The sequence below is a fragment of the Lonchura striata genome, chromosome 10, assembly GCF_050655825.1.
Source record: "Lonchura striata isolate lonStrDom1 chromosome 10, ASM5065582v1, whole genome shotgun sequence".
NCBI classification, from domain to species: Eukaryota; Metazoa; Chordata; class Aves; order Passeriformes; family Estrildidae; genus Lonchura; species Lonchura striata.
In genome coordinates, this window is record NC_140712.1 from 11,841,277 (window position 1) to 11,868,994 (window position 27,718).

At 40.8% G+C, this 27,718-nt stretch overlaps 1 protein-coding gene across 3 annotated transcripts in view; it reads left to right on the forward strand.

Annotated features, from left to right (window-relative positions):
• The first annotated feature begins 4,115 nt into the window (after nucleotides 1–4,115).
• The window catches only part of PRTG (protogenin), an 80,844-nt gene continuing 57,241 nt past the window's right edge, over nucleotides 4,116–27,718 (forward strand). Inside the window, exons 1-2 of one of the 3 annotated variants that reach the window (XM_021537397.3) lie at nucleotides 4,116–4,330; nucleotides 5,019–5,321. In XM_021537397.3, the coding sequence (XP_021393072.2) occupies nucleotides 4,270–4,330; nucleotides 5,019–5,321 (364 nt within the window). In that variant the 5' untranslated portion in view covers nucleotides 4,116–4,269. Of the gene's footprint in view, nucleotides 4,331–4,773; nucleotides 5,322–27,718 lie in introns of those variants that run through there. The other 2 variants (XR_014957598.1, XM_085588703.1) reach the window with 2 other exon arrangements.

The following is a 27,718-nucleotide window of genomic DNA, read 5'->3' on the forward strand; positions in this document are numbered from 1 at the left end:
TTTTTATGGTGGGTTGTAATAGAGTTAGTGTAACATAATTAAAATCTGGGGATACAGTTGCAATTGGGTCAGTAGTTTGGCATGAGAACCAAGAAAGTGTCTAAACATGCTTATAGTGAGTGACACCAGATCAAAAACACTCAGAGCAAGAGCTGTGAAGACAAAGGGGGCTACCCTGAGAAGAAGAGTTAATGGCACCCTGCCAGGAGTGCAGCATCGTGGCAGCCCCTTAGGTGGGCTTCGGGGACTCTGTCTGAAGGCAGAGCTGGCTGGTGCAAATTGCAGTAATTCCCCTGCAATTAATGGGTTTCTGGCAATTACCACAGCACTCAGCTGCCTGTGCTGCTGCGGAGCCTGCAGCTCCAGCTTCCTCCACACCAGCACTGACACCCAGCAGATCTGGAGGATGAACTGGGACCTGGCACTGGTAGCTGGGAAGGGCTGAGCCTGTGGGGGACCAGGATAATGATTATATGTCCATTTGAAAATGGATTTGGGCTCTGGGACCCTACTACCACATCTTATGGGCTATAGCTAATTGAGGATAGTGATTGCACATATTCCAATGGGGACACTTTAAACTGCTGTAAATAGCTCCCTCTCCACCTCTCGTTTGCCACCCAGAGGTGCTCATTCCCCTCCTTTTCTGATCCATGACACTGTGGTGTTAGAGCACAGCCATATGAAGCCAAAACAAAAGAAAAGATCATGTGAGTAAAACCACTTTCCCATTTCTGAGCTTGTTAGATCAGGTGGGATGCAGCAGCATATGGGAACACAGCTCAGGCCAATTGTGGCTATGCTGAACACCATCCATGCTGCTGTGACAGCTTTTTCCATACCACAGGGATGAAAGAGCTAACATGATGCTATTCATTTTCTCAGATAGGGGTGAAATGCTCAGTGCAAAACTGACCACAGACTAAACAGGACTGTTTCTGGTTTAAGCTGAAGGAGGTGTAAATGTTCTAACATCAGAAAAATCATATTCTAGTGTGGAAAGAACTGCATTCTCCATCCTGGTTTTGGGGCTGCCGTGATCTCATAAATACACAGTTCACATTGGGGAGGTCCAGTTAGTGAATTTCCAGCTTCTTTCCTTTTTCTGAGGCTGCTACATTCCATCCCAGAGAAGACTCCTGGCTATCAGTTCACTTTCTAGTGATATTGGGAATACTTTAGACAAAGCATATAATGGGATTTCATTTAGGTTGGAAAGTCCCACTCTTTGGTTCAAAACAGTACCAAAATTCTGGATTTTCTAGACCTAGCTCAGTTTAAAAGTCCTGGATGTATTGCCAGCTGCCCATGAAGCAAAACATTGAGTCAGAGCTGTTCAAGTCAATCTGGTTTTTAAAATCTTTCTTTCCAGGAAGCATAGAGATCAGCCTGGCCAGGGCTGAGGCTGAAATGCAGCATAAGGTAAAGCAGGTTATTTACAAACAGCAACCTCGACAGCATGCTGTTGTTCCAGCTGTTGATAGTACTTAAAAGAGAGTTCTTACATTAAAAAGGGTACTAAAAACTGGGGAAGTTAGGATAACCAAAAATACAGCTCAAATCGAGCAAAAAAAAATCTGTGTTGGTGACAGAAGAAAAATTGCTGACTTGCAGCAAAGTAAGGCATGGCTTTGTTTATGTTGGCTGCAAGATCTTGTGCTCCTGGACTGCCTTTCTGTCTTCCTCAAGATAATGCTTCTGAAATGGTTGGCCAAGTAGATAATTGTGTTCATTGGCTGCATGTTTACAAATCAAATATATTTGACAAAGTTGCAACTGGCAGTGCCTTTAAACTGTGGTTCAGTGAGTTTATCAGTTATGTATGAATTTAGATGTGTTATCACAAGTCTGCACTATCTCTTACCCAATTAATTACTGGAAAATGTGTTAAAATAATGAATCCTGACAAACTAAAGAGGGAGCATTTATACTCATCTAGCTATTGAACTGCTTAATTCTAGTTGGAATTGCATTACTTATTTTGTTGAACAGAAATATGAAAATACTGGTGTTTGTAGCTGCCCAGACACAGGCACAAGGAGCATTCCAGAGGGAAGCACTTTCTCTGTTAAGCCGTTTAAGACAAATATTGCATTTGATCTCATGAGTCAAAATCTCCTGTTGGCACAGTGTAGTTCAGGGAGATGGTAAAGCACTTTCCTCATCACAGCAGAATACTGCAGTGAGCACAGATGACACAGATAAGGCAAACCAGCCCACAAGTAGGATAGGACTACCTTGCTCTCTGCTGGCTTTTTTTTTTTTTTTTTTGTCCTCTAATCGACTCAGACCAACTCCTTCAAAACAGGCTAGTGAATTGGGCAAGGGGGTGCTCCCCTGGGAGAGGTGGGATAGCGTCCAGTGCTGGGCAGTACAGCTCAGCCTACTCATGCCTGCAGGAGGCAGTGCCAAGGTCTGCAGGGAAATGACCTTACATCTCCCAGGTACAGCTCCAGCCACTCCACCAACTGACTGAGGCATCTGGCATAGAAATGTTACTGGATATTGCATTCTCTATTGTGTTTTTCTTCTAGGTGTGCTGAGCTCCTCTAGTAAATCTCAAATGCAGGTCACATTGATGAACCAATGTTTAGCAGGAGAGTACAGTGCCAGCATGAACTGCAGATGAAAGTTTACCAGGAGAAAGAATTAATATTTAGTCCTTAATGCTCAAAAAATAATATAAACAAACCTGCTTGTGATATTTTTTCATAGTTCACACTTTTATGATTAGATAAATTAAAACACTGAGGAAAATGGAAAGATATTGAGTCAGGAGGATCCTGTTGCTGTATTTGGTCCTATTTGGACACCAAAGCAGTGCATGTGCAGTTCTCCTCTACAAAGTGACTGTGAAACTGTCTGGATTCTTTTTGGGTAAGTGATTTGCATGTAAAGCAAATATTTCCTAATTATCTTCCCTGAAAACTCTGCTTATGTATTTTTGACAAGTGAAGGTGATGTAGATCAACCTATGGTTTACATCACATTTTAGCTAGTTCTGATTTTCTCCTGAAGACTTTCAGAGGAGTCACTGACTCAGGCTGTAGCCAGTCCCGGTGATGATGCAGCAGAAGGGACTGGTTTGGCTGCCAGCTCTCAGCTCTGTGAGCTTTGCAGTGCTGGCAGGGACAAAAAGCAGTAAAAACTTGCCTGTCACTGAAGTCAGCAGCTCTCACAATGAATGCAAACATAAGGCAAATCTGCTGAGTAAGAAGATGCCTTCCTACACTGTAACTTTAGAAACCAGAAATCTGAACAGACAAAAAGAAGATACTAGAAATTGCTGGCTGCAAGCATGGAGTAAAATCAGGGGTGGAACTAAAAGCTTAAATGATAGTGGCAGCATTTGATGTTATCTCCTGTACACGTTATCCAGAGGGTGCTGATGGCATAAATTCTGAAGCCATGTTTTCTGTTTAAGTTGCATTTTTGCAAGCCAGTTGGAGACAAATGTAAACTTAATGCTGTTTTCTCAGGATGTAAGTAAAGGGCAGCTCATCCTCGACAGTGCAGCACTGTCCCATGTGGCCTGCTGGAAGTGGTTTTCTTGGTGCTGTAGGATGGGCTCAGTGAGAGCTACTAACAAAATTGGCTTATTATTTCTGATCAACGTCCGTCCTCAAGTCAAACATTTGTGTGCATGTGTGGGAAGGCCGGTTTTATCTGGATGTGAGGATGCTCTGGCACACCTGGACACTTCTGCACCTGCGCTGGGCGGTGCAGGGTCCAGTGCTCAGCACCTCCTTTGGTTCGGTGCTTCGGGCGGGGAGCTCTGGCACAGCCCTTCGGTAACGCCGCGCCAGGTCCAGCGCACGTGTTGCCGATGCGGTGCTGGGGGGAGCCCGGCGTCCCGGGGGAAGGCATGGCCGGCAGCTCCAGCCGCGGCTGGAAGGCTCAGCCGCCCGGCTCGGGGGTCGGCGGAGCTGCCGTCGGGTCCCGGTGCCGCGCGGAGGGGCCGCGGCCGCGGGGCCGGGCTCGGCCCATTCGGCGCCGCCGCCCGCGGCCCCTCGTGCTGGCGGCCGGCCCCGCCGCATTGTCCGCTGCGACCCCCGCCCTGCGGCCCGCCCCGTCCAGCCGCGTCCCTCCCTCCTCCGGCCGGCCCTGCCCCTCGCCCCTCTTCTCCCCAAAGGCCAATGGAGACGAGATGCAGAGAGTAGGGCCGGGACGGGCGCGCCGGGGCCGCTCCGTCCGTCCGCAGTCTCCTCCCCTCGCCCGCTGACCGGTCTGTGGAGCGGCCGGCGGGGCATGCCAGCCGCGTCCCGCTGAATGGCGCCGCTCCGCCGCCGGCCGCTGCTGCGGGCGCTGCTGCTGCTGCTCCCGCTGCCAGGTGAGTCCGGCCGGCCCGTGCCCATTGTCCGCCCGCGCCCGGCCCCGCTGCGCCCGCCGCACGTGGCTTTGTTTATCCGGCACCGGCAGCACCGGCGGGAGGGAGCGGGAACCGGCGGCGGCTCCGCGCTTTGTTCGCGCCGCGGCGGGGCGGGGGGGCGTGAGGGGCTTGGGCGGTGCGCGGCCCCTCCGCGCTCTGCTGAGAGGTTTTCGCTAACGATTCCTTGTAAAATCAGCCTTTTTACGACGCGACCCACTCCGGCTGCTTTGGCAGGCTTGTAAAATTAGCGAGCGGGACGGGCGGAGCGGTCGCACCTGTGTGGCCGCCCCGGCATCACCGCGCCCCCCGCCCGTGCCGTGGCGGTGCCCGGTTCGGTGTGGAAGGCGCTGGTTCTCTGGCTCTTTGCCTTTAACAGCCCGGGGGCTTCGCGCCGCTTGGAGTCAGTACCAAGTTTTCCCAGAGTTGCCGGAGCTGGGAGCGCTCGGAGCGCGTGTGATAGCGATGGCTTCACCTCGTGCTGTGGGTTCCGCGGCATGACTCGCAGCTCACAGTGCGCGTGGTAACTTGCATGTCTCTGTTTACATGTCTGTCCTTAGGCAAAAAAAAAACAAAACAAAACAAACAAACAAAAAAACCAAAAAACCCTTTTTTTTTTTCTTTCTTTTTTTTTTTTTTTCTTTTCTCTTAGGAGTGTGGTGCTTTAGTGAACTGTTTTTTGTGAAAGAACCTCAGGACGTTACTGTGTCAAGGAAGGATCCGGTGGTTTTAGACTGCCAAGCCCGTGGTGAAGCTCCTATAACTATTACATGGCTGAAAAACGGAGGCAAAGTGTCTGAAAATGAACGGATCTACACTTTATCCAATGGCTCGTTGTATATCAGTGAGGTAGAAGGAAAGAAAGGAGAATTGTCTGATGAAGGATTTTACCAGTGCTTAGCTCTGAACAAACATGGGGCCATTCTCAGTCAAAAAAGTCATCTCACACTAGCAAGTAAGTCCCAGCTCTTGTTTATCAATCTATTCCTGAGTTTGTGAGAGCAACTCCCTGAATAGCACACAACGACCTATAGTTTTGATTGTGTACCTGAAAAGGTGAAGTGCAAAATTATAGAGTAATTCTAGAGAACATTTCTTTATTTTTAAATGTATAAAGATTATGGAAAAAACTGGTGGTGGTCCCTTTTTCAGTCCCTGATGTGGCAGAAGAGGCACAGACACCTGTGAGACCTCTTGGGCAGTGTTGCCTTGTGTGGATGGCTTATGGTCTCTGGAGCAGGTAGTGATGCAGAGTCATGCTGGCTGCATAAATCCTGGGTCTTGTTTCCCACGTGCTGTTCTAGCAGCCTTACAAGGGTTATCTACAGATCTGATTAAAAAAAAAAAAAGAAATTCCTTGTTCTATAGCTTGAAGTTGTGTTGTGCCATCTTGGAGCAGGGGAAATGATTAATGTAGATGTCTATCTCTGGGAGAGGAAAGGGGGGGAAACATTTTCTGGGCAACTGTAAGGCCTTGCTTTTCTGATGTGTTCAGCCAAGCAGGTGTGGGTGCTGTCCCTTTTGGTTCCTCTGGGACCTCCCATAAGGACCTGTTATGTGGTTCCACTGGGAAGGGAGAGTTGCATTTCTGGAGTGACTCTGCTGCTGGGTAAATGGTGAAGGAAATAGCTGTGTCTAAGTGCCTTTATGGCTTTAACAGACTGACCCCGGGTGTTTGTTGCCCTCCATTTTCCTATCATCTTTAAACATTGAGCAAGAGATGTATGTGAGGAACGGAATGCTGTGCTTTTTTCCATGGCAGAGCAGAGCTTTGCCACTACACTACACTACAACATGATCTGCCTTTGCTTCCCAAAAGTACATGGGAATGCACTTTTCAAAGAAAAGTAAATTTTGGCAAAGTAAAGAAAACTTTCATTTCAAAGAAAGTATAACTTAGAGAGTACACAGTTTATGTAGTCTTCTCATGTTCCCTCTATAATGGGACTTAACTGATGAACTTAATCTAATAGGAAAAGACTTCCTATGACCTCTTCGACCCTGTTCTTAGTAGCAAGTTGAATAAAACTGGGGCTGGTACCTCTGTGAAAACCTGACATTAATTCTAAGTTGCAGCTTTTACTAAATTCAATCTGAAATAGTTAATGAAATTGTTATATTAGCTTACATTAAAAAATGTGTGAATGCTAACATTTGTTAGTTTTTTTCTGTGTGCTTCTGATCTGATTCTAAATACTGTCCACGAGATCCCCCAGGAAGCTGTGAAAAACCTTGTTCAGTGAGCCAGAGCACTGGGTGGTTCAAAACCATCCTGGAAGCAGGTGGCTCCAAGTGAGTACTGAGTTTTCACATGCTGTAAGAATGTGAAACTCTGAAGTCTCAATTTCAAAAATCTGCCTACATATTACTTTTTATCTTGCTCACATCCAGGATTGAGAGACTAAGTAATTAGTGGGTGCTTTTGGTAAGATGGTGAAAAACAAAGAAATAAAATTTTTAACATTTAACCTCACTAAGTTTCAGAATGTCAGCATGATTAAAAATTAGACAAGAAAACCCCCCTAAAGAGGATAGGATTTTTTTGTTGTTGTTAACCAACATAAAGCTAAGCAGTGGCTGATGGATTCTCTGGGTAGGACTTGAAAATTCAGGGCTACTTTAAATTGGAGACATTGAAGAATGAGCTCTATGCTTAATACCAGAGAACTTCTGGAATAGTACAGAGCACTATAGTAGAATAGCACGGTAATGCAATTGTAGTATTTGATTTTATTCAGACAATACTGAACTTCTGTAAATATTTGTTTCTCACATGCACATTATTTCATCAGAAAGGTGGTTTAATTATGCTGATTTTCACCAAGGAAGTCTTGTGAACCAACAGATTTTTGCTGTGGAGTGATTCTTATTTTGCAGCCTTTTTTTTTTTTTCCACCCTCCCCTTCTCTGTATGATTGTGAGAAAAGGTTTCTTTTTCTTGTTTCAATACTTGAAAGGCTTTCTATGGCTGCTGGAGAAAACTGGAAGAGATAGTGGATCCATAATGATCACAGTAGGTGTTGACTTAGCGATTAAGTGGTTAACTAGTGGCCAAACATGAAGTTATCCTATGTAGAGTCTCTTCCCTTTAGTCATGCAGCAATCTGACCTGTTTCAGAATGTCATCTTTACTGTAAAGCTGTGAAATTGGGCAATAATTTGTATTGTGATAATTTGGAGCCCATAAAACACGTGCAAAATTAGTTTTCTCTCATTTTCACAGTGTTTCTGCCTGCTCTCATGAACTGATTGAACTTTGCAGACATTTAAAGTGAAATAAATGAAGGTCTTTTGGGGGGATTTTGTAGTCTTACAATTTTTCTTTTTAGAAGAAGTTGTCGGTTGCTGCAAAGGCAAATTACCTTGTCGTCAGGATACAGAAAGAACTATACATATTAAACAGGTGGAGAATAGGCATTAAATGGGCATTCTTTCTTTGGAGGAAAAAAGCAAATGCTCTCTTCAGTTACTGGTAGCAGCAGGGTGTGAGGATGTTCTTTTACTTTGCCTGGTCAGAGGTTTTGCCAATAAGCTTATCTTTTGCTTCAGAATTGTAATGTTTAGTGTTGCATTTGGAAATCAAAAACTTTAATCTGTCCAAGAGTTTAAGATCTGAACACACAAAGAGATCAGGTCTTGGTTTCTAAAGTTAGAAACTGGAAGCTGAAGGTTGCACTCTTGGCAAGAATTCCATTATTCATGTGCAAATTAAGAATTCACAGGGTTAAAAGGTTAGAAACTGGCCAGGATGAGGTTTACCCTTGTGATAAAGAGCAGATGACCCTCATTCATTGGCCAAAGCTTTCATGTAGCTCCTCTGCAAAGTTAGTGATTGCCATGAATTGTTCTTGAGGAATGCAGAAATTCAAATGTGAGCAGGCCTTTCCTTAAGTGTCACTATGGAGCCTTATCTCCCGAGCACATCAGAGTAGGTCTGCAGGGACAGGGTTCCTCCCCAGAGGCCCCAAGGCTTTGCTTTCCTGTTGTTCATCCATGCACAAAAGAATTTGACTAATTTAGGGCTTTTTTTTTTGGTGAGATCCCCCTACTTTTTTAGAAGGAAACTCTGGTGCTGAGGTAGTGCTTAGGTAAAACTAAATATTAGTTTCAGTACATGCTTGTAGTTACTTCCAAAGCTGGCTGATTGATGTGGGGGCAAAGGAGGAGGTCCTGTCTGCTTCTTTGTGAGGGGAAAATGGTGCTACTTAAAAGCATGACTTACTCAAAATTCAACTTTTGCCACTGCTACTGAGAGAAATCTCTTTAAACAGAATATAAAGGGAACGTAGACATCAGAGAAAGTCCTTTTGGTACAACTTTGAATCAATCAAAAGAAAACAAGCTGAGATTTTTGTTTTCCTGCACTTTAAAATTTTGATTATTCAACCACTTAGTTAACTAAGACTCTGTCTAAAAATAAAGCTAAACTTCCAATAAAATATTATTCAGGAGAAATGGGGAAAGTAAATAATATTCTGAAGCTGGTAACATGGGCACTGGGGAGTGATTGGATAGGTCGCTCACTGTTTATGTCCTTTTCACAAAAAGTAGAAATTGAAGTCTTGAAATGGTTGGATGATACATAAACAGCATTCCTGGTTAACCCTTTCTCCTCTTGTAACTTGGCTGAATTAATTTTAATGCTTGTGAATTAGAAGAAATGTAAGCCTAATTATTCTTGTACAGGCTTCTGCATTTCCCAAGAGTGAAAGGTGATGCAAGCAGGTTTCTGGGAACATGCTGCTGGAGGGAAACTGTGTGTGCCCACTGCACTGCAGCTTCTGGAATGCCTTTACACAGAGCAGGCTGTACTTGGTGGGGAATTCATAACTATGCTTACCTGCTGAGGCAGTGATGTGACTTCAGATCCCACTGTCCTGACAATAATTGGCCATATTTATGTTTTGGTAGCCTAATAGCATGTTTTGCTCTGAATAGTGCATTTGCACTGAATATTTGCACTGAAGAGTGCATCCAGCTGAGCCTCTTTCTGTACTGTGACAATCACGTTTCCTTAGCAGTTCCAGCCGTTTGTTCCCATTTTGGCATTGTGCTGTTCCTTGTGTGGGCACAGCTGCATGTGTAGCTAACTGAACAGGGAACTGGTCTGGGTTAAAATAATAGAATTAAAACAAAAAATGGTGTTTAACCCAAGTCAGTTCTCTGATATGGTTTGTCTTGGAGCCACTCAGTGATTGCACTGGTGTAACTGAGAGGACTGAAGTGGACGTGGAAAGACTTACTGGGGACAGGGGAAGGTTAATGAAGTTACACTCATCAAACTAGGGCCTTTGTGAAACGTGTAGGCAAAACTTTTGCTCCTCTGCTACTGATTTTTAATAAGAATCTTGCCTATTGCCTTAAAAATTTTGTTATAGCTGTGGTCTGTCAATATAGTTTATGCTTTCCACAGAATCTGTCATTTCAGGTGTCTTCCAAGTGCATATAGAACTCAAAGTTATGTTTAATTATTTTAAATAGCAATGGAGAGAGGTACAAATTGTGAGAAAGAAGGGAGGTGTTAGGGGGCAGAAGTGGTTTTGGACTGAGGTGGAAGTGAAATGGCAGATGGCAGCTGTAGGCAATAGTGTTGTATTGAAAGAGCAAAGCCTTAATGCTGTAGAACTGGTGTGGTTACAGACAGCTCGAGGAACCTGGTGGTCTGGGTTTTGACAAGTTCTGCCTTACTGCTGTTGCTTTGATTAGTTGATTGAATATCCTGAGAGGAAAATTTGTTTCTAAGCTGAGAGTGCACATGTCTGATTATTAGTGCATTTAAATTCCAGTGTTTTTATGCAGGAGGATGAGGTTCCAATGTCTTAGTCAGCAATGTCAGTTGATAGCAATGAAGAACAGTAAGAGTTTTGTTCCTTAACTGAGATATTCTGAAGAAATAAGACAGCTGGGAAATACTATCATGTTAACCCTTTTTATTGTGATATTTTCCTCTACAACTCCTCAGGCATCTTTTGACCTGAAGTCTTGCAGCACCTTGACAGAAGACAGTTATCAGCATCCTTTTAAGACATAACCATTAGTTTTTTTTTTTTAAAATTTATTTTTTTTTAATTTTTTTTTTTTTTGGTGGTGGTACCGGGGCATTCCCTCCTTTTTCAACAGTGACTGGGCTGCACTTGTAAGAGCTCTTCCACAGAATGAGGAATGGGCTTTTATATGGTCACTAGGATTAAAAAATTGTATAGAACTTTGCTTAGTGCACATGAACAGTGTTTGTTTCCACTGCCATGTCACTTGAGAGGTAAGCTTTTTATGGGTTTCCTGAACACCTCAGTTTCAAATTTGTGACAAGCCTAATGCCAGACTGAGGCCTTCCATGCCCTTGCTTTTCTTCCTAGCTAGTCAGACCAAAGCTGTTAGGGTTTATTTACTAGTTTTTATCAGCATAACTTTACAATGTATAAAGTTTTTACTTTTTTTAAAGAATGCTCAATCTTTTTGGCAGTGCACTCTGTAGCTAATAAAACCTTCACCTACATGAGAAATGCTGAAGGAAGCCATGGTGCTGTGTTAGATGCTGTTCAGAGCTGTAGCCAAAAGCACTCACTCCTCACCTGGTGCAAGCTGTGTGTGTGCTGTGTGCACAAACCTATGGAGATTCCTCTCCTCCTTGCAAAGCAATGCATGGCAGCAAAAGATGCTGTTCTGTTCCTGCAGTGTGGTGCTCCCCCCCACTGCTCTCTTTCTTCCCCCTCCCTTTTTCTCTGCATTTCTTGGTGTAGAAATTGTTGAAAGGGCATTCAGTAAGGCCCCCTTTTGTCAGCCAGCTCTGATTATCCTAAAGAAAAGGATCTCACTCTGAGCAGTTGTTTGCCTAGAGACTTGTTGTCACGTCTTCACAATTTAACAGCTGTGGCTATTGATGGTGTGCAGAACAATTTAAGACAATGACAAAAGAGAATCTTGGAGGAAGAATTTAAAAGTTACTAAGCGTTTTCCTACAGAAATATGGTCATGCCCATTGTTGGGCAAACTTTTCCTAGTATTTGTTTGTTTTCCTCAGCATTTTGTGTTTTTTCCACACTTTATCTCCAAAATTGTGGACGTAATCTTTATTTAGTTTTGCATTTTTTTTGTTTTTGTTTCATCAATAGGCCCAGCTGTTAAATTGGGATTGATTACTTCCAGTCTTTATAACTGGTAATCACCACCTAAGTGAAAAAGTAATCAACAATGTCAAGACTCCACATTTTGTTGAGTAAATGTGGGTTGTATGGTCAACATTAGTTACTAAGGTCAACCTCTAGGTAGCTTTTAAGCAGCAGCATTTTAAGCAATGTCTACATTTTAAAGTTGATTGTCTCAGCAATTGAGTTAGAGGTGGGAAAAAAAAATTGCTCCAGATCATTTGTGTTGGGAGTTTGAAATCCATCTGTCAGCCTTCCAAAACCTGCATCTGTAGTGGAAACAATTTTTGGTAGTATGGATTAAATGGTTACTTTTTAAAGACATAAACACTTAGGGAAGAGATGTCTGTGGAACCACTTGAGTATGGATAGTTTCCTTTTGCCTTAGTGTATGGAATTATTGTAGACTCCTCTATTTTTTTCTGTGTGTAAAAACTTTGGAGGGAGATGGCCTTCCTAATGTATCAGAGGAAAATATAAATAAGCATTACTAGACAGTTTTTTTCCTGCTGCTTTTGTTTCATAACTCTCAATAATAATTCTGTTGGTTTTGTTGTTTTTTTTTAATGAAATCAAATTTGGTCTTAGGTGAGTGGGAGTTTTTTTTTTTTTGTTGTTGTTGTTTTTAACAAAGACAAGATAAACTAAGTTGCATCTGGATAATGCAGTTAACATCTCAAGGCCCTGTTTAAAGTGCCTGTTTCTCAAGTGCCCATCTCTTGTAGTTCTGGTAAAGATTTCTGACATGTTAGATCATCTGCAATGTAGGGAAATAGAATTTTGGTATCATTTCCTCAAAGGCAGACTGGTCTGCTCCTGAAGTTCACTTAGATTCTTATTATCAAAACCCAACAAGGACAGAATGTGTAATATTTGTATTTTATGGGGTAAAAATTTCACGGCTCCTGAGTTTTTCTGTGCCACTATTACACTAAATAACTTTTATAACTCCCAATGTGGTCAGGGTCTCTTCTGACTTTGGCTGGTGAGAAAACTGTAAATTATTTGGTAGCGAAGCCTGAGCAAGTTTGCTTCTAGCTGAGCATTCTAGCAATAGTATTCAGTAAGTAATATCCAGTATGTTTACTGGATGTCAGAGCAGTGGAATGTAATGTGAGAAATGAAATATTGAAAATGAACTTGTTATAAAAGACATAGGAATGCTGACAACAAGCTTTATATCCAAAGCTTTTATCAGGATTTAATAATTTGAGGCAAAAGTTGCAATGTACCAAGACACTACTTTGCCATCTCTGGCAGGGTTACTGGGGAGGAAGAAAGTCAGCAAAGAGTGCAGTTGTTTAACCTTCTGTAGTCATGACTCTTGCATTTATAACTGTTTTAATTGACTTTTTCTTCTGATTGAAGTGGTAAGAATACACCCTTATTCTCATAAATTATTTGAAAGTTCTGCATGTGGGCAAAGCTCTGAGGAAAGAAAGGATTCCTGGAACACAAAACAGAAAATGACAATCAACTCTCTTCCTCTCAAGACTCCACATCTACATTTTGACTTGTATTTTATCAATTTTTTCAATGGTAGAATTCTGCTGGGCAAATGAAACCTCCGCCTTGGAGAAAAACCGTGTTTGAAAGCACTGTCTGCCACCAGAGTCCTGGTAGAGTTCTCCTGGACAGTGAGGAGTAAGATGGTTGTTGTTTCAGAATGGTGACAGAAATGTGTCGTGAAAAGCATGAAGCCAACTCCAGAGAAGGTCATTGATATATTTTCCCATTTACAGAATCTCAGGAAGAAAACTTCCTGTGTACTGACTGATATTGGGGGCTGGTGGTCAGATGGGTTTTATCTCAAACATTTCAATTCACTGTATCTGCATTCTGATGTGGAGCATCTTTGCCAAGCACATCTTTTATGTAGATGGTGGCTTGGGTGACAACACTTGGGTGTGAGACTTCAGGAATTGCAGCTTTAGGTGGAGCAAACACAGTGTTCTAGAAAGGAGAAAAGTCTGTCTTAGCTGCAAGCTACTCTGAATTGATGACAAAGCAGCAAAACTTACCTTGTTGTAGTCCTCTAGCCTCAGAACATGCTAAGATTATGATTTAGAATTGAATCATAGCAATAATTTACCTTGGCTTAGAAGTGTGTTAAAAATTTGCTCTTTAGCTCTGAGGTGCAGTACTTCAATTTTGAAATGATTTGCTGATGAGAGAGAGTTTTAAAAGAAATAATTACTGATTGACCAGGCATAAGAGGTACTTTATTACAAGAGGTAATAAGAGGTAAGTTATTACAAGCATTAAACATGTCATCAGGTGTTCTTTTAATACATAGCTGGGGGGAAAGTTTTAATAAATCTTTACAGCTTGTGGTGTGCATCTTGTGTATAGCGATGAATTAATGTTGGAAACTGGAGAGGATCCTGTGAACAGAAGCATCTTTATATTTTCAATTTTGATTTTTAGTGTCTTCAGATAATAATCCTGATCTCATTGATTGATTACATTGTTTGTTCTCATTGCAGTAGACCAGAATTTCTTGTGTGAAACCTTCATCATTCCTGGGGTTTTCTTGGCTCTACTTTGAGCCATTTCAGATTAAAGTCCAAGCAAGTTAAAGCAAGTTTAGAAAACCAGGTTACATCTCAGCCTTTGCAGAATGTGAAGTAGCAATGCTCTGTCTTCTCCCTCTAAAATCATAACAGTTATCTATCAGCATGTCTGTATCACCATATTTTACAAAGTGGGTTTGTCTGCTCTTTTAAGCTGTATCAAGACACTTCCTCTACACCTTAAAATGGAGAGGAAAACACAGAGGAAAACATAGCAAATAGCAAAGCTTTTCATTGATTTGCTGATCTGTTCTAACATTGAAATTTTTCTCATCATTTGTGTTCTCACCCATGTCTCTTTCTTCTCTCACGTCACGTGCAGGCTGATTTTTCTGCATTTAGTTAGTTTTTATTTTTTCTTTTTTTTTTTTTGTTTGTTTGTTTTGTTTTTTGTGGTTTTTTTTTTTTTTACTTTTTTCTTATAAGTTGTCATGTATGTGCATCATTGCTTTGGATCTGCAAAACTGCTTCTGGTTGACCCTCCTTCCTTGTTCCTTTCTGGTGCCTGGAAGGAGGTGCTCTTTTCCAGAGGAGCTTATTTTCACAGCTGTGGCAGAGGAGGAAGTGTCATAAGATACTTTGAGGTCAGTTTTGACCCCAAATTTAGATGAGGTAAAAATGATTCTACAGAAGTAAAATACCTTGTTTCAGATGGTTTGCCTGTCACTTAATATCAGATAATAATTTTTATTAAGAAAAAGCTGTTTTAGTAGCCATAATGTACAATAAAACCATGTCAGTGTTACACAGTATTGTTTTTTGCTTTCCAACTTGTTACAACTGGAAGTTTTCAAATAACCCATTATCTTTTCAAAGAAACCTTAAAATTAAGGTCTTTGAACATGTAGAAGAATTTTCAATGCTTACTCCTGTTTGTACAATCTTGAACGTATTAATAAATTGCTTAGATGACTTATCAGCAAATTAACTAGGGTAAATGATTAAATTACTGTTTCACTGTCCACATCAAGATCTCTAGTAAGCCTCTAATAACTGTAACATGTGCCTCAGGCAGGGCTGTGCATTATGTATGTTCTTTGTAATGAGAATTCGTTGACTTTATGAAGCCAATGACAGACATTTATCATTTTGTTCATTAAACTTGTCTGTGACATCCGGTAAATTGATGTTAACTGGAAATATTCTCTGGGAGTTCTGGCACGGCTCTGTCATTTTGCCTGAGGAGAAACTTTGTACCTAGCATGTCCCAAATTACAAGGGTGAAACTTCCTCCCCCCACCTCCTGTCCGAAAGCCTAAGTGAGCATATGACCAGTTCTTTTTTCCCCTCTTGCTTTTAATGCTTATTTATGCAAACACCCCTGTAGCCCACAGTTTGTAAGCAGATTTAGCATTGATCTTCAATAGAGGTTGAAAGTGGATCCTGCTTTTATTAGTTCAGCCAGTCTGTGCCAGGGAGGCAGCTCAGTTTTATCCCACAGTGTACAAGAAATTAACTGTGGAATTCTTGGTAGTGTTGATGGGAGGTTTGTGATATTCCCAACACGTGGCAGTTAGTACTTGTTTTTAATGGTCATAATCTTTACCCAGTGTTGCTTACTGCTGATTCTCACAGTGTTTGGTAGGTGACCAAATGCATTGCTGAAAGCCTTTATAATAGTGCTTTGTGTTGTCTTTTGAAATTCCTTTGTTTGGAATGATGAACAATATTTCTTTTATTTTCTGCTCTTGAGCACCCACTGTGGAAAAAAATGCACACTTTTAACACCTGCCAGTGTTTGATTCCTGTGGGATCACTATCTCTGGTAGTGGTAGAGGTAGTTAATAGGATATCCTCCTGCCTTCTAGTGCTCCTCTTGTGCTACCTGAATCCAGCTCTATCAGGGATCTTTCAGGCAGAAATGAGTGGACTAACAAATTGTGCCATAACTGACCAAAACGTTTATTAAAGGGTCTAAGATACAATCAAAAAATTGAATATCCAAAAAGTCCATTACATAAACTTTTTGTCTTTTTAGAGAAAGAGTAGAGCAGTTGGCTCTTGAAAACATATTGTGTCTCACTACATAATAGTTCACTGGATTAAATGAATTTATTGATTTCTGCTTCTTTACTGACACACATTTATGAGCAGTTTCTTTGGCACCATGGCCACATGTCAAAGGTCATAACTTTCCTTCACTGTGGAAGAATAAAAGCTTTCAGATGGTGAATCCCTGAAATCTAAACAGGGCTTTATCCTCCCTTCCCCCCTCAATATAATTACTGGTTTTGCATGGATTTATTTAAGATGAATACACAATAATAATAAAAAAATCTGTACATACTGAAGGAACCCTTACATTATCTATCATGAAATAGCTGCAGGAAACTCTATACATGAAAGGCAACATATCTAATCTGCAAATAGGTATCATTATGGAGCACATGGTAGTAGATTTTATTGAAAATGGTCACTTTTTAGAACAGAATAAATACTTTTCATGGAGAATTTTATTATCTATAGTTTAGAAACAGTATTTCTTTCCTTTTAGAGCTGTGTATACTTTGTGCACCAGAGGAGATCCTGGAAGTAGATCCTACTGAGAGAATAAAGCATGTTCAAAATCTGTGCTTTGTGTTTAGATGAATGTTTATAATGTTGACATTTTCTTTAATGACCTTCATTATTAGTAAGTAGCCTGTGGCGTTTTTGGTGTATGCTAGATATGCAAGTCCACTCATGATGTAAACATGAAGTTATTAAACAAAAGAAACTGCAGTGAAACATAAAGTTAAGTTTAATCAGTCCATTAGTTTGCTAGAGGTGGGTAGGCAGGAGTGGTGGGCAGGGCTTTGGGTCTATCTGGGAAGAGCTTGTCTTCTCTTTTTGGCAGCTGCTGACTGGTAGATGAGCTCTGACCATGTAATGAAAGAGTAATGTCAAGATAACCTCACCAAGGTGTTGATTAAAATAATTGAAATATTTATGCTAGGTAAGGTGACAAAGGTTTGAATTGTTAGCATGGTCTGGCTTTAAGTCCTTTTAGCAAGGATGTTTCTGAAGGAGAAGCAGAGCCTAGAGTTCTATCAATGGGAAAAATACTCCAAGATTTTCTAAGAAGGCATAAATTCTTCCCACTACCTGCCCCAAGAAAGAATAATCTGATAGACTTTATTTTTGCATAGTAGAGATGAAACCAATTGATGCTTTTAATCATGATTCTTGGGTGAGGAGGGGTGGAAATCAGTCTACAAATGGTGATCTTATTTCAAGGGGACTATTGGCAGTCTGATCTTAAATTTACCAAAGGTTTATATTGTAGAACTGTGGTTGGTAATTTTCTGACATGTTAACATTTTGGATAGGAATTTGTCATGTCAATATTAATCTCTATTTTTAAATTTTTCTAAGACAGTATATTTCATCAGTACTGTTTATCCTGTTCCCTAGAGCAAATTGAAGATGAAAGTATTTTCTCTGTATTTTTTTTTTTTTTTTTTTTTTTTTTACCAGGACAGCTTGGATATGTCTGCTTAGGGAACAGAGACATGGAACTTGTTGGGGTCTTTGTGACTGGAAGTAGCTTTTGTTGTTGCTGTGACTAGAATTGGTTGTTCTGTATGTTCTGAGGAAAAATCTGAACCTTTTTTTTTTTATTATTTTATTTTAGCATATGTTCACACATCTTTACTCAGTTTGACTAGCTCAGGACAGGAGGTGATATTTGTGATGAGCCTGTTGTGAGCACCAAGCTGGGCTTTCCCTCTAAGCAGTCCTGGACAGATGTAGAACTGCTTTTTTTTTCCTGTTCTGCATTAATGAGGAGCTGAAGTGTGATCTAACACTGCCTGGAGAAACCAGCTGGCATCGAGGGCTGGAAACAATGCTCTAATTACCTGGAGAGGAAGTTTGGGAGGGGAAGGGGGTGAGGTGGAGGTGTGAGTGGCCTCATGTGTCTAGAGGTCAGGAAGGGTATTGGTGGGAAGAGGAGAGTGCTGAGGAGAATCTTGTGGAGTGAGGGGACCTGGGCTTGGCTCGTTTGCAGGTCGCCATGGGTACAAGTTCAGAGTGGAAGAGGACTGGGCAGAGGCAAAGACAGACTCAAGAGAGTGTGCCCATCAGAGCAGCTGATCTTTCAGGACATGGAAGGTGGGCCCAGGAGGCCTGGACTTCCCTTGGGAACTTCAGAAAGACAAAGAATAATCTCCTAGTGATGCCTTGTGATGCCCGAGGCATCACTAGTCTGGAGATCTTTACAGTATTAAAAATGCATTTCTGCTCCAGCCAGAAGCTTCTGCAATATGTGACACTAGTCCACCTGTCCCAGTTTTCATGGGAAGTCTTTGATTACGTATTTCTTATGACCTCAATATTTTATACAAGGTTCTGAGGTCTGGTCAGCTGGAGCTGCAACAAGCTGGAGGAGCTGTCCATAATTGCAACACATGGAGTGCTGTGAAGGATCAGAGCTGTGTCTTGGATATCTAAATTTAGTGACTATTTCAGTCCCCCATCCAAATATTTGTCCATACCAAACAGTATGGAAAAATTCAAGTAATAATAGAATGTAATCTCAAGGTGTTGTGAAAGAGGATGTAGTAACATTTGTGAAGAGCTGTAGTGCAGAGCCCTGTAGGGAAGGTCAGAAGGAACTTGGTAACTCAGTTGAGGGCAGTGTTTAGCACAGTGTAATAAACAAGGAATGAGGCCACACACTGAACAGAGAGGAGAAAACAAAATATTGAATAGATGCTCAGTATGTGAGCACCATTCATTTGGTGCTGTGAATAATGGGGGAAGTGTGATTGTGCACTTGTATTGTTTCCTAAGCATGTTTATAAACAGAGCAAATCAGTTACATAAACAGTAATATCTTCAGTTTTCCAACTTCTGAGAAATTTCTAAGGTATTTTCACCATGTGTGTAATATACACATGTAAGAGATAAATTGAATGTGTGAGTGGTAAAATTTAGGGATTAGCTTGATTTATCTAATGATGTATGTAATTTTAAAAAATGAAATAAATATGCTTGAAAATATTAGAGTTTTATATGGGCAGAATGAAATGGAAAAAAGATTTGTAACAGAGGGTCTTGTGGCAACTTCTTAAACACGTAAGTTTGTCAGAACTTTCTGATTCAATCAAAACATGGGCTGGTATATGGGCATGTATTTAGCAATAACTTTAACTTGACAATAATAGTCCTCAGGCAATATTTATATATATATGTATATATATATATATATATATACATACGTATGCTTATATATGCACTTTGCTGTTTGACAGTACAAAATTTACACCTTCTGTCATCTGACTGAGGTGAAATCAGGTGTATTGCTGGTGCAGAGGAGAAGAGCTTTTTTGAGGTGCCAGGCAGGACTTGTGGGCTCCAGTGCTGTGGAGGAGTAGGCACCTGTGGGTTTCACCTCCTCTTTCATCTGCTCTGTCTCTTCTCTCAAATATTTACTCCCCCACATAGCCTAGACTACCACCTTGCTAGGCTACAAGTCTTATGCTGAGCCATAGGGCAGATTTTTGTAATACAGCCCTGCAGTCAAGACTAGAGAAAAGCTCCAATACTTGTTTTGTTGTTCTTTTTTTTTTTCTCATTTTGTTGCTCTTCCCGATACATTTAAATAAAGAATCTCAAAGGCAGTGGAGTATTCAAGACCTCTTGCCTTTGATGCAACGTGTACATCTAAATCCTCTTGGGGATCTGTACCTTTGGGTGCTGGGACCTTATTTCTCTGAGAATGTTTTTCACAGGTCTGTTCAGAAGCTGGAGTTATGGGGAAGTTTAAAGCATTATTTTTATTTACTTTAATTGTTCATTTTCTCACTATTTAGTTGCTGCTGTGTTCACCATTGTCTTCCATTTGTCTAAATAATGGTTGCCTGGCCTTTCACAAACTTGTGATGGGGAAAGATGGTGACCACCTGAAACAATAATATCTGTGGCAGAATAGCCTGAGAACTTTAAATAACCAAAGGGGACCGTTTCCAAGGCAGCTAAGTGACCTTTGGATCCCAGGAGCAGACTATTCATAGAGGCAAAGCCTTTGTCCTGCTTTGCCCAGTGGTCAGTGAACTCTGGCAGGCCCCTCGGCTCACCATCTTGGCCCTAGACTAGCAGCTGGTGATTGATTCATTTAACTGTCCAGATTCACATTCTTCTGTCAAGGACTTGTCAAGGAAGAAAAAGGTTCTATGGAGGGCTATTCATTTTACTAAAAGGAAGGGGATGCATTATATGATTGAGTGGATTACTTTTGGGTCAGAAGAGTTCCTGCATTGCTCTGTTTTAATTCGGCTTTCAATCAAAGAGAGATTTAGTTTATCAGTGCAGTGGAGAACTCATGTAGAGGGACAGATAATTTCTAGTCTATCAGTGCAATAGGGTTATTTTGTTTTGTTTGGTTTTTGTTGTTTCCGCCATCCTTTCTGTGATTTGTCCACCCCACTGTGTTTCTGCCAATAAAATCCATAGATTTTTGTGATTGGTTGATATGACAGAGTTAAGAATATTAATTACTATTAATCTCACTCTTAGGTTTAATGTGTGTGTTATATGAGTATTAATGTTCCTAACTACCTCTCATATACGGTTTTGAGCAATCTGGGAAAGTGTCAAGTAAGTAAAAGGTCACTGTGTTATGTTACCTCTGTTTTGGATGAAGAGAGAAGTAAGAAGAAAATAAATTCAACAGGGTGAAATGAATAAATTACTTTCTTCTAGACAACACAGATGATGGTAGAGCTGAGGGTAGAACCTTGAATTTTCTATCTAGTACCTGTTTTCACCTGAAATAATAGTTTGTTGTAAAAACTCAGCATTTTCTAAATTCTCAGGAGAGGTGTTTTCCCTCTGCTGGTTTAGAATGCCCTTTTTTGTAAAACTAGGAAGGCATTTCCATGCATTATGAAGCTTGAATCATGTTTTCAGTTCTACAGCTAATGCATCCAAAAAACCAACTTTGAATTGTGCTAGGGAGGTGTGTTTCAGCTTCAGAGTGTTGCCAGCTCCTCTTCCCATTTGCCCTCCAGCTGGGTTGCGTTTCCTTAGCATTAGGATTTCCTTGCTGGTCCTCTTCATGAAGTCCTGAGCAAAGCACGTCGTTGCTTAGCTCCTTCCACTGGAAATAACAGGCATTAGAGAGCAGATCCTGCCAGTTAACCTTCTGCCTCTGTCTGAATGAACACCATGAGCTGCACCAGATGAAATACGACCTTCAAGTTTCTTTTCCCCACTCTCATAAGCTATGTATTGTTTTGGTTTGGCTTATTGAACGTATTATGAGGGATTTCTGATTGGCTCCAGGCCAAGGTATTTTACTTCTGCTGATGGAAGAACAAGTGCATAATGTAGGAGAAAATACAGTGAAGCTTGATCTGTTGTATCTTTTTCTCTCCCTCTGTTTTGGGGGGGAGAAGGGAGAATTTTTTCTTTGGCAAGATAAATGAATGGCTTAACTACCTGAAGAGCACAGGGGAAGATGGAAGTCTGAGATAATCTAACCTTGCTAACACTTCTCTGTTACACACCTCTACATATGGGTCAAAAACCTGGGATAAGTAAAACACCTGTTGAATAGGCAGCCTTCTTTCATGGAGTGATATTCCTCTTCTGCCAGCAGCTGCATTTTCCAGGGATCAGTCTCCTTGCCTGGGACTTGCTTGTTCCAGGCTGGAGTAGGATGTCTGAGATGGGGATGCCAGCTTCTCTGGGCTCCTGATAACACTTCACTCAGTGCTCCTCTGGCTTTGATTCATGGTCTTGAATTGGAGACAAGCAATGAGCTTTAAAAAATCATGGAAAGAAAAAATGGGTTGTCATTGTGTATTGGAAAATACATGTAATCTAATAATTAGATATATTACCTACTTTGTAGAACATGGCTGTTTGGTTGTGCTATGACTGGGCAAACTGGAAATCCAAGAGTCTAATAATCATGTCCCACCCAAGCAGTCAATAGCCATAGCAAGGTGCCTTCCTCTAAAGACATTGAAGGCAAAATAATTTTTTCTGGAAGCTGCACTTCTGATTTGTTTAATATGAAAATTGCAAGAGTTGTAAACACTTCCCCCTCCTGTACCTCTAGATTTTTTTAGGTAAACATCTAATTTGAAGATTTAAGTAGCTTCATTAAATAGGTAGTACTGACAATGTCTTTTATTGCATTTTGGTTTTTTTTTTTTCCTGTGTGAAGTTTGTTTCTGATTTTCTCCCTGCTGCTCTCAAAGTTTAGGATATTCAGATTTTAACTGTTAGTTACTACTCTGCTGAAAAACTTCCTGGGTGAGATCTCTGTGCTGTGTAATGCAGTAGTGGGCATTTGGTGACAGGGAAATGAGCTGCAGGCATTTGGCCCTTGAGAGTGGAGGCATTTCTTCTTTCCTTTCCCCGTGGGAATGAGGAAATGTTGACATTTGGAGAGGGAGCTGAAGGGCTTGAATTCCCAACACCCCTGCTCAGTGTTTTGCATTGAAATGATCTTTCATCCTGGGATGCTGATTCTGAAACACTGTAAGCAAAAAATGGAGAGTGCTCCTATCTCTCAGGAATAGCATTTCTGACAGTCTGGAGACTTAACAGCACCACCATATCAGCTTACACTCATTCATATGGCGATGGTGTCAGTTTGCCACTGTATGAAATGAAGCCCCTTCCCCTGCCTTCCCCAGATGTGAGCGAAGGCGCAGGGTGGGTGGTGCAGCACAGGAATGTGTGGGGCCCCACTCCTGGCCTGGGATGTGCTCTCTGGTGCTTCCTCTGATTGATGAGCTAGGCAGAGTGAGGTGAAGAGTGGGCTTTGCATTCTGCTTAGGGTCTAGTTTTATTTTAGCCAAGAATAGCATTTATTTATTTATAGAGACACAAGACCGATAAATAGAAGTCTTACCCTTCTTCTGCAGTGAAATTGATTGGTCAGAATGGGGCAGATTTATGATTCCAGTGCTGCATACTTTTGTTGCAAAGTGCTGAAGTTGTCTTTTCTGTGTTGCACTGAGAGATTATTAAGTTTTTCTTGTTCTTTGAGGAACTTTAGAATCATAGCAGTCAATCTTTCATGTTCTATTTTGATTCATGTGGATTGGTTTTGTTTGTTTTGTGGTTTTTTTTTTGTTTTTTTCTTTTTGGATGCCAGATTAGATTAGTTGTGAAGGGATGTGTCTTTTGTTGCAAAATCCTGCTTGTGTTCTGATCCTTGTCTTCATGTTGTAAAGTGCAAAACTGTGCTGGATGTTCCTCATGCAACAGTTGGGCTATTAAGCAGAACTAATTCTTCACAGAATGGCAGCAACTCCAAAGAAAGGCATCTGTGGGATTAAGCATAGATACTAGAAGGCAATCACTGGGCAAACTGCTGGAGGAAATCAGTCCTTGCAAGGGAGCAAGTGGTGTGTTCTTTCTCCTGAATGCATGCAGCCACACAAGTAGAACAGCTTTGAAGCTGGTTAATGTGGCTTACTGTGTGCCTTTTCTCTTCTATTTCCTATGCTTCTTGTCTACAGAAGAGCAGAAGGGAATTCCTTGATAAGTGCATTAGCATTTATTGTGCCTTCTGGGGCCACACACTGTTGCCTGGATGATAGATAGACTGAGAAGAGAAAACCCCAGCTGGGATGCCTTCAGAAGTGAAAAGATCAAATCTCTCATGCTTGTTTACATGATTTGGTAAGGAATGTCAGTCACACCATCAATAAACTGTTGAATCTATAGAGCCACATTTTTCAAAGCCTCAAGCTTTTAATTTCTTTAAAACAGTGCTAGTGATAACTCCTGAGGTGATATATTTGTTAGGAGGGGTAGTAGTGGTATATTTTTTGCTTCCTATTAAATGATTCAGGTGTAGTAAGGCAACATGTGTAGTCATGTGAGTCGCTTGCATGTAGCTGCAAGAGTGGTGGCATTTTTGCAATATTGGTAGCTGCTTCTACCAAGGTAAATAACAAGACCTGGATGTATTACCCTCTACTTTCTTCCCTCACGGACTGAGAATTCTGATGCATGGCCTTGCATTGCAATATTGGATTCTCATCTCAGAGTACCTCTAAGAGCAACTGATGGGCAGGAGAGCAAACTGTTAAATAAGGCATTCATGGGCTGGTAGTGTGTCAGTGAGGATCCTCCTGTTATTTTCTCTGTCACATTGCTGCTGCCCAGGATCCCATTTATTGTCACAATTATGTTAATATGGCATGAATAACAAGCTCTGTGTCTGTTCCAGTGTTTTGAAGAAGTGAGGAGGGAACAATGCATTCTAATAGTCATCTTGTCAAATTGTGCCTTTCTGTTCCTGCATGTGTTTCTGCATTGAAGAGAACTTTTTGATGAGTCATTATCCACTTCTGAGGAGCCAGTTTTCCTCAACTGTTATGAGATTTTTTTTCATAGCATACTGAGTGGACATGCTAATTATGAACTCTTTCTCTTGCTAAGGTTAACACTTTCCAAAATTTAGTGCAGCTTGTTTAGCAAAAAAAAAAAATTATCTTTCTTAAAGTACAATGTATCCTGAGAAGAAATTATTGCTTTTAGCCTTGAAAAAATTGATCAGTATCAGAGAGATTCCTGATTTATTGTGATGGTGTTGAGGTATTTGTTCTTAACTTATCAAGGTTTTCCTCCTTTCCTGTGAACTGTCTTCAAGATGCATCCACTTGAGACCTCTTCTCTTGACTTTCTGCACTGGAATTGATCAGAAACTTGCTCGCAAAACTTCTATTCTGTATGTGGATATCATGAAACCAGGACAGTGGAGAAGACAATATATTTTCCTACTTTCTAAGGGTACTGTAAGAGTGAAGGAATAAGGATGTAGTGGAGCAAAGAAAGGATCAATGAGTACATTTCCCTAAAAACCTGATCCAGAATAGCCCAGTTGACTTCCAGGATTTCAGGAAGAGAAAATACTACATATGTCAGACTGGTCCTAACTTTGAGAATCTGGTGGTGAAAAATGCTGCCTGTTTGTGGCCATAAGCACTTTTATAGAATCTAGTCCCAGCCCAAATGATGGAGAGCTGAATGATCTTCAGTGGACAAATTCAGACTTGGTTATTCCTGTACAGGGATTTTTAAAATGATCATTTGTCAGCCACTGAATTAGGAGCTTTAAAGAAAGGAGCAGAGGGACCTGAAAGTGTTAGAGGAAACAAATGAGATTGCAGCTGACATCTCCAAGGGAACTTTTGTTCGAGGGTGCTCAGGCTGTTGACCTCTTTGCTTCTCCATTTCATTGCCTTTAGATTCTAGCATTCTTCAGTACCAGAAAAGTAGTGGGTAGTTTGTGAATGGGCAGTTTTTTAATTTTTGATTTTTTAAGTGGAGACACTGGACATTACTTTACAAATACTTTAATGCACGAAGAGACAGTTTTGCTTTGTATTTTATAAGTATGGCTTTTGTATATGAGTCTAATGATTCCTTTTCTCCCTTATCAGAGATTGGATAGTAATTCCTGGTGATCTGCATCTTAGTTTGGAGTTCATTGACTCTCAACATTGCACTTCTTAGATATCTGTGCAAGTTGGCAAGAATATGAGAGAGGAATGGAAAAATGAGAGCATACCTTTGTTTCTTACTTTTTCCATTACTTTCTTTGTTGCATTCTCTCTCATTGTTTAGTTTAGTGTGGAAGTAAGTATGTGGTAGGCTTGGAGTAATTGTTTTTGCAAGGCAGGTGACCATAAGTTTTAGCAGAGCAGTTTCCCAAATTGTCTGGCACTATGTTGGAGGCAAACTGCAGCAAGCTGTAAAAAAGAGTTCAGCCTTTAGCTGAGCAGTCAGGGCCTTGGAGAAGATTTGTCCAGAGCAGAAGTAATGAGTGGAGAATAGCAGAAAGGGCAGATGGCCCAAATGCTCACTCATCACCTCATCTGGGATCTTCTTGCTATTAATCAGTGAAAGATTTCCTTAATTACTCTTATGTGCAGAGCATTTTCTGCTCCCTCCAAAACTCAGAAAGTGATTTTGAAAGGTTTTGCAGGCTAATGCTTCAGAAAAATTTGTTTCTTAGATACAAGAGTACTGTTCTGTGAACTGAAACGTGAGGAGCACATGGTGTGAAGGATCAGTTTTACCTAAAGGGAATGTCAATTTTCAGAATGTCAATTTTCATGGTCAAACCTGGCTTATATTCTGTGCTTGTGTCTTTCACATTGTAGAAATGGGATTTCTAATCTTGTTAGCTTTTTGCAATATTTGGGCCTTTAAAAAATTTTTTTAAAAAATGATTATTGTTTAGGTTTGTGGTTTCAGGGACCCAAGTTGTAGTGTTAAACTAGCATCTCATAAAAGTGCAGTTCTGTAATTTCCCACTCTTCAGGGTTTTCCAAAGCATCAGAATGATTGCTGTAGAATATCATTGTGTTCTCTGCAAGCTGTAATTCTGATCCACATTCTCTAAAATGTTAAAATGCCTGCTGGGAGATTCTAAATGTCAAATGGTTAAAACAATTGTGGGATAGAGAGATTATTAGGTTTCCCATATAAATTATTGATAGTGTCAAATCAATTTGGCAGTTTCATCTCATTTAACCTCCCTATTATTTAATTGTGAGGTAATAGTTTGAGTCTGGACTCCTTTTCCCATGCAATTCTGAACCATCATCCTTTAAAACTGCTGCTACAGTGTTCATACTAAAGGGAAGGATTTTCTTCCTCAGATTTGATATCAGTAATTCAAGGCTGCTTTTTGATTTGGTCTCCCTCTTATTTTTCTTTCTACCTTCAATTATTTCTCTTCTGTTATATAATATCTGATTTGGGTGTAATTTCCCCCCACACTTTTTATGTGCAACCTCTAGATTTCCTGGGAAAGTAATTTTCTTTTTCATACTGAGAAATTGTGTGTCATAGTCATGGCAAACCAATGTGTTTCTTTTGTTTTAGGTCTGTATATCCTGCCTTTTTTCTGAGTCAATTTGTAGTAAGCAGCTTCAAAGAAGAAAGGAAAGGCAGGAATTAAAGCTAAAATAGGGAGTTGGGAAACAAAACAGAAAGGTAAAATGAATGCCCTTTTGCAGGGTGACCACATTTCCAGGCAATTTGAGGGCATACTGATTTTAAAGTCATGTCTAACTGTTTAGTGTTAGTACCTCATTAAAATCCAGGGATTAATACCACCGATCTCCTTGTTGTACATTAAAAGGATTTAGCTTAATTTGGGATTAGAGGGTAAAAGGTGCCATTCTAGCAAAGCTTTTCCCAAGATATCAGTGCGATGAAGTGAGATAGCTTAAAGACTCTGGTTTTTCTAACTATTGCAGTTATGCCACACACACACACACACACACACACACACACACACACGTGTGTGTGTGTGTATTTTAAAACTGGTGAACTGGTTCATTAATCCTTTAAAAAGTATGCTACCTTTGGAAGTGAAATTGTCTGGAAAAGCTTGTTTGAAGTATTAAGAAAGGCAATTGGAGTTGAAAAGGCACTGAAGGTGTGGTTGGGCCTGGGTTACTTCAAGGACATTAAAATCTGTGGGTCCTGGTGTTGGAGATTCCATCTGTAATCAAGACTTCCCTGTGCATTAGATAAGGATAATGTGCAGTGTTCTGCTCTCCTCTCCTGCAGCTACAGAAGGACTGGAACAGGGTGGGTCATTATTCTCCTCCCCTTTTCCCCTCCTACAGGTGTTTCTCAGCATGCAAGTGAGAAGAACAACCATCCTG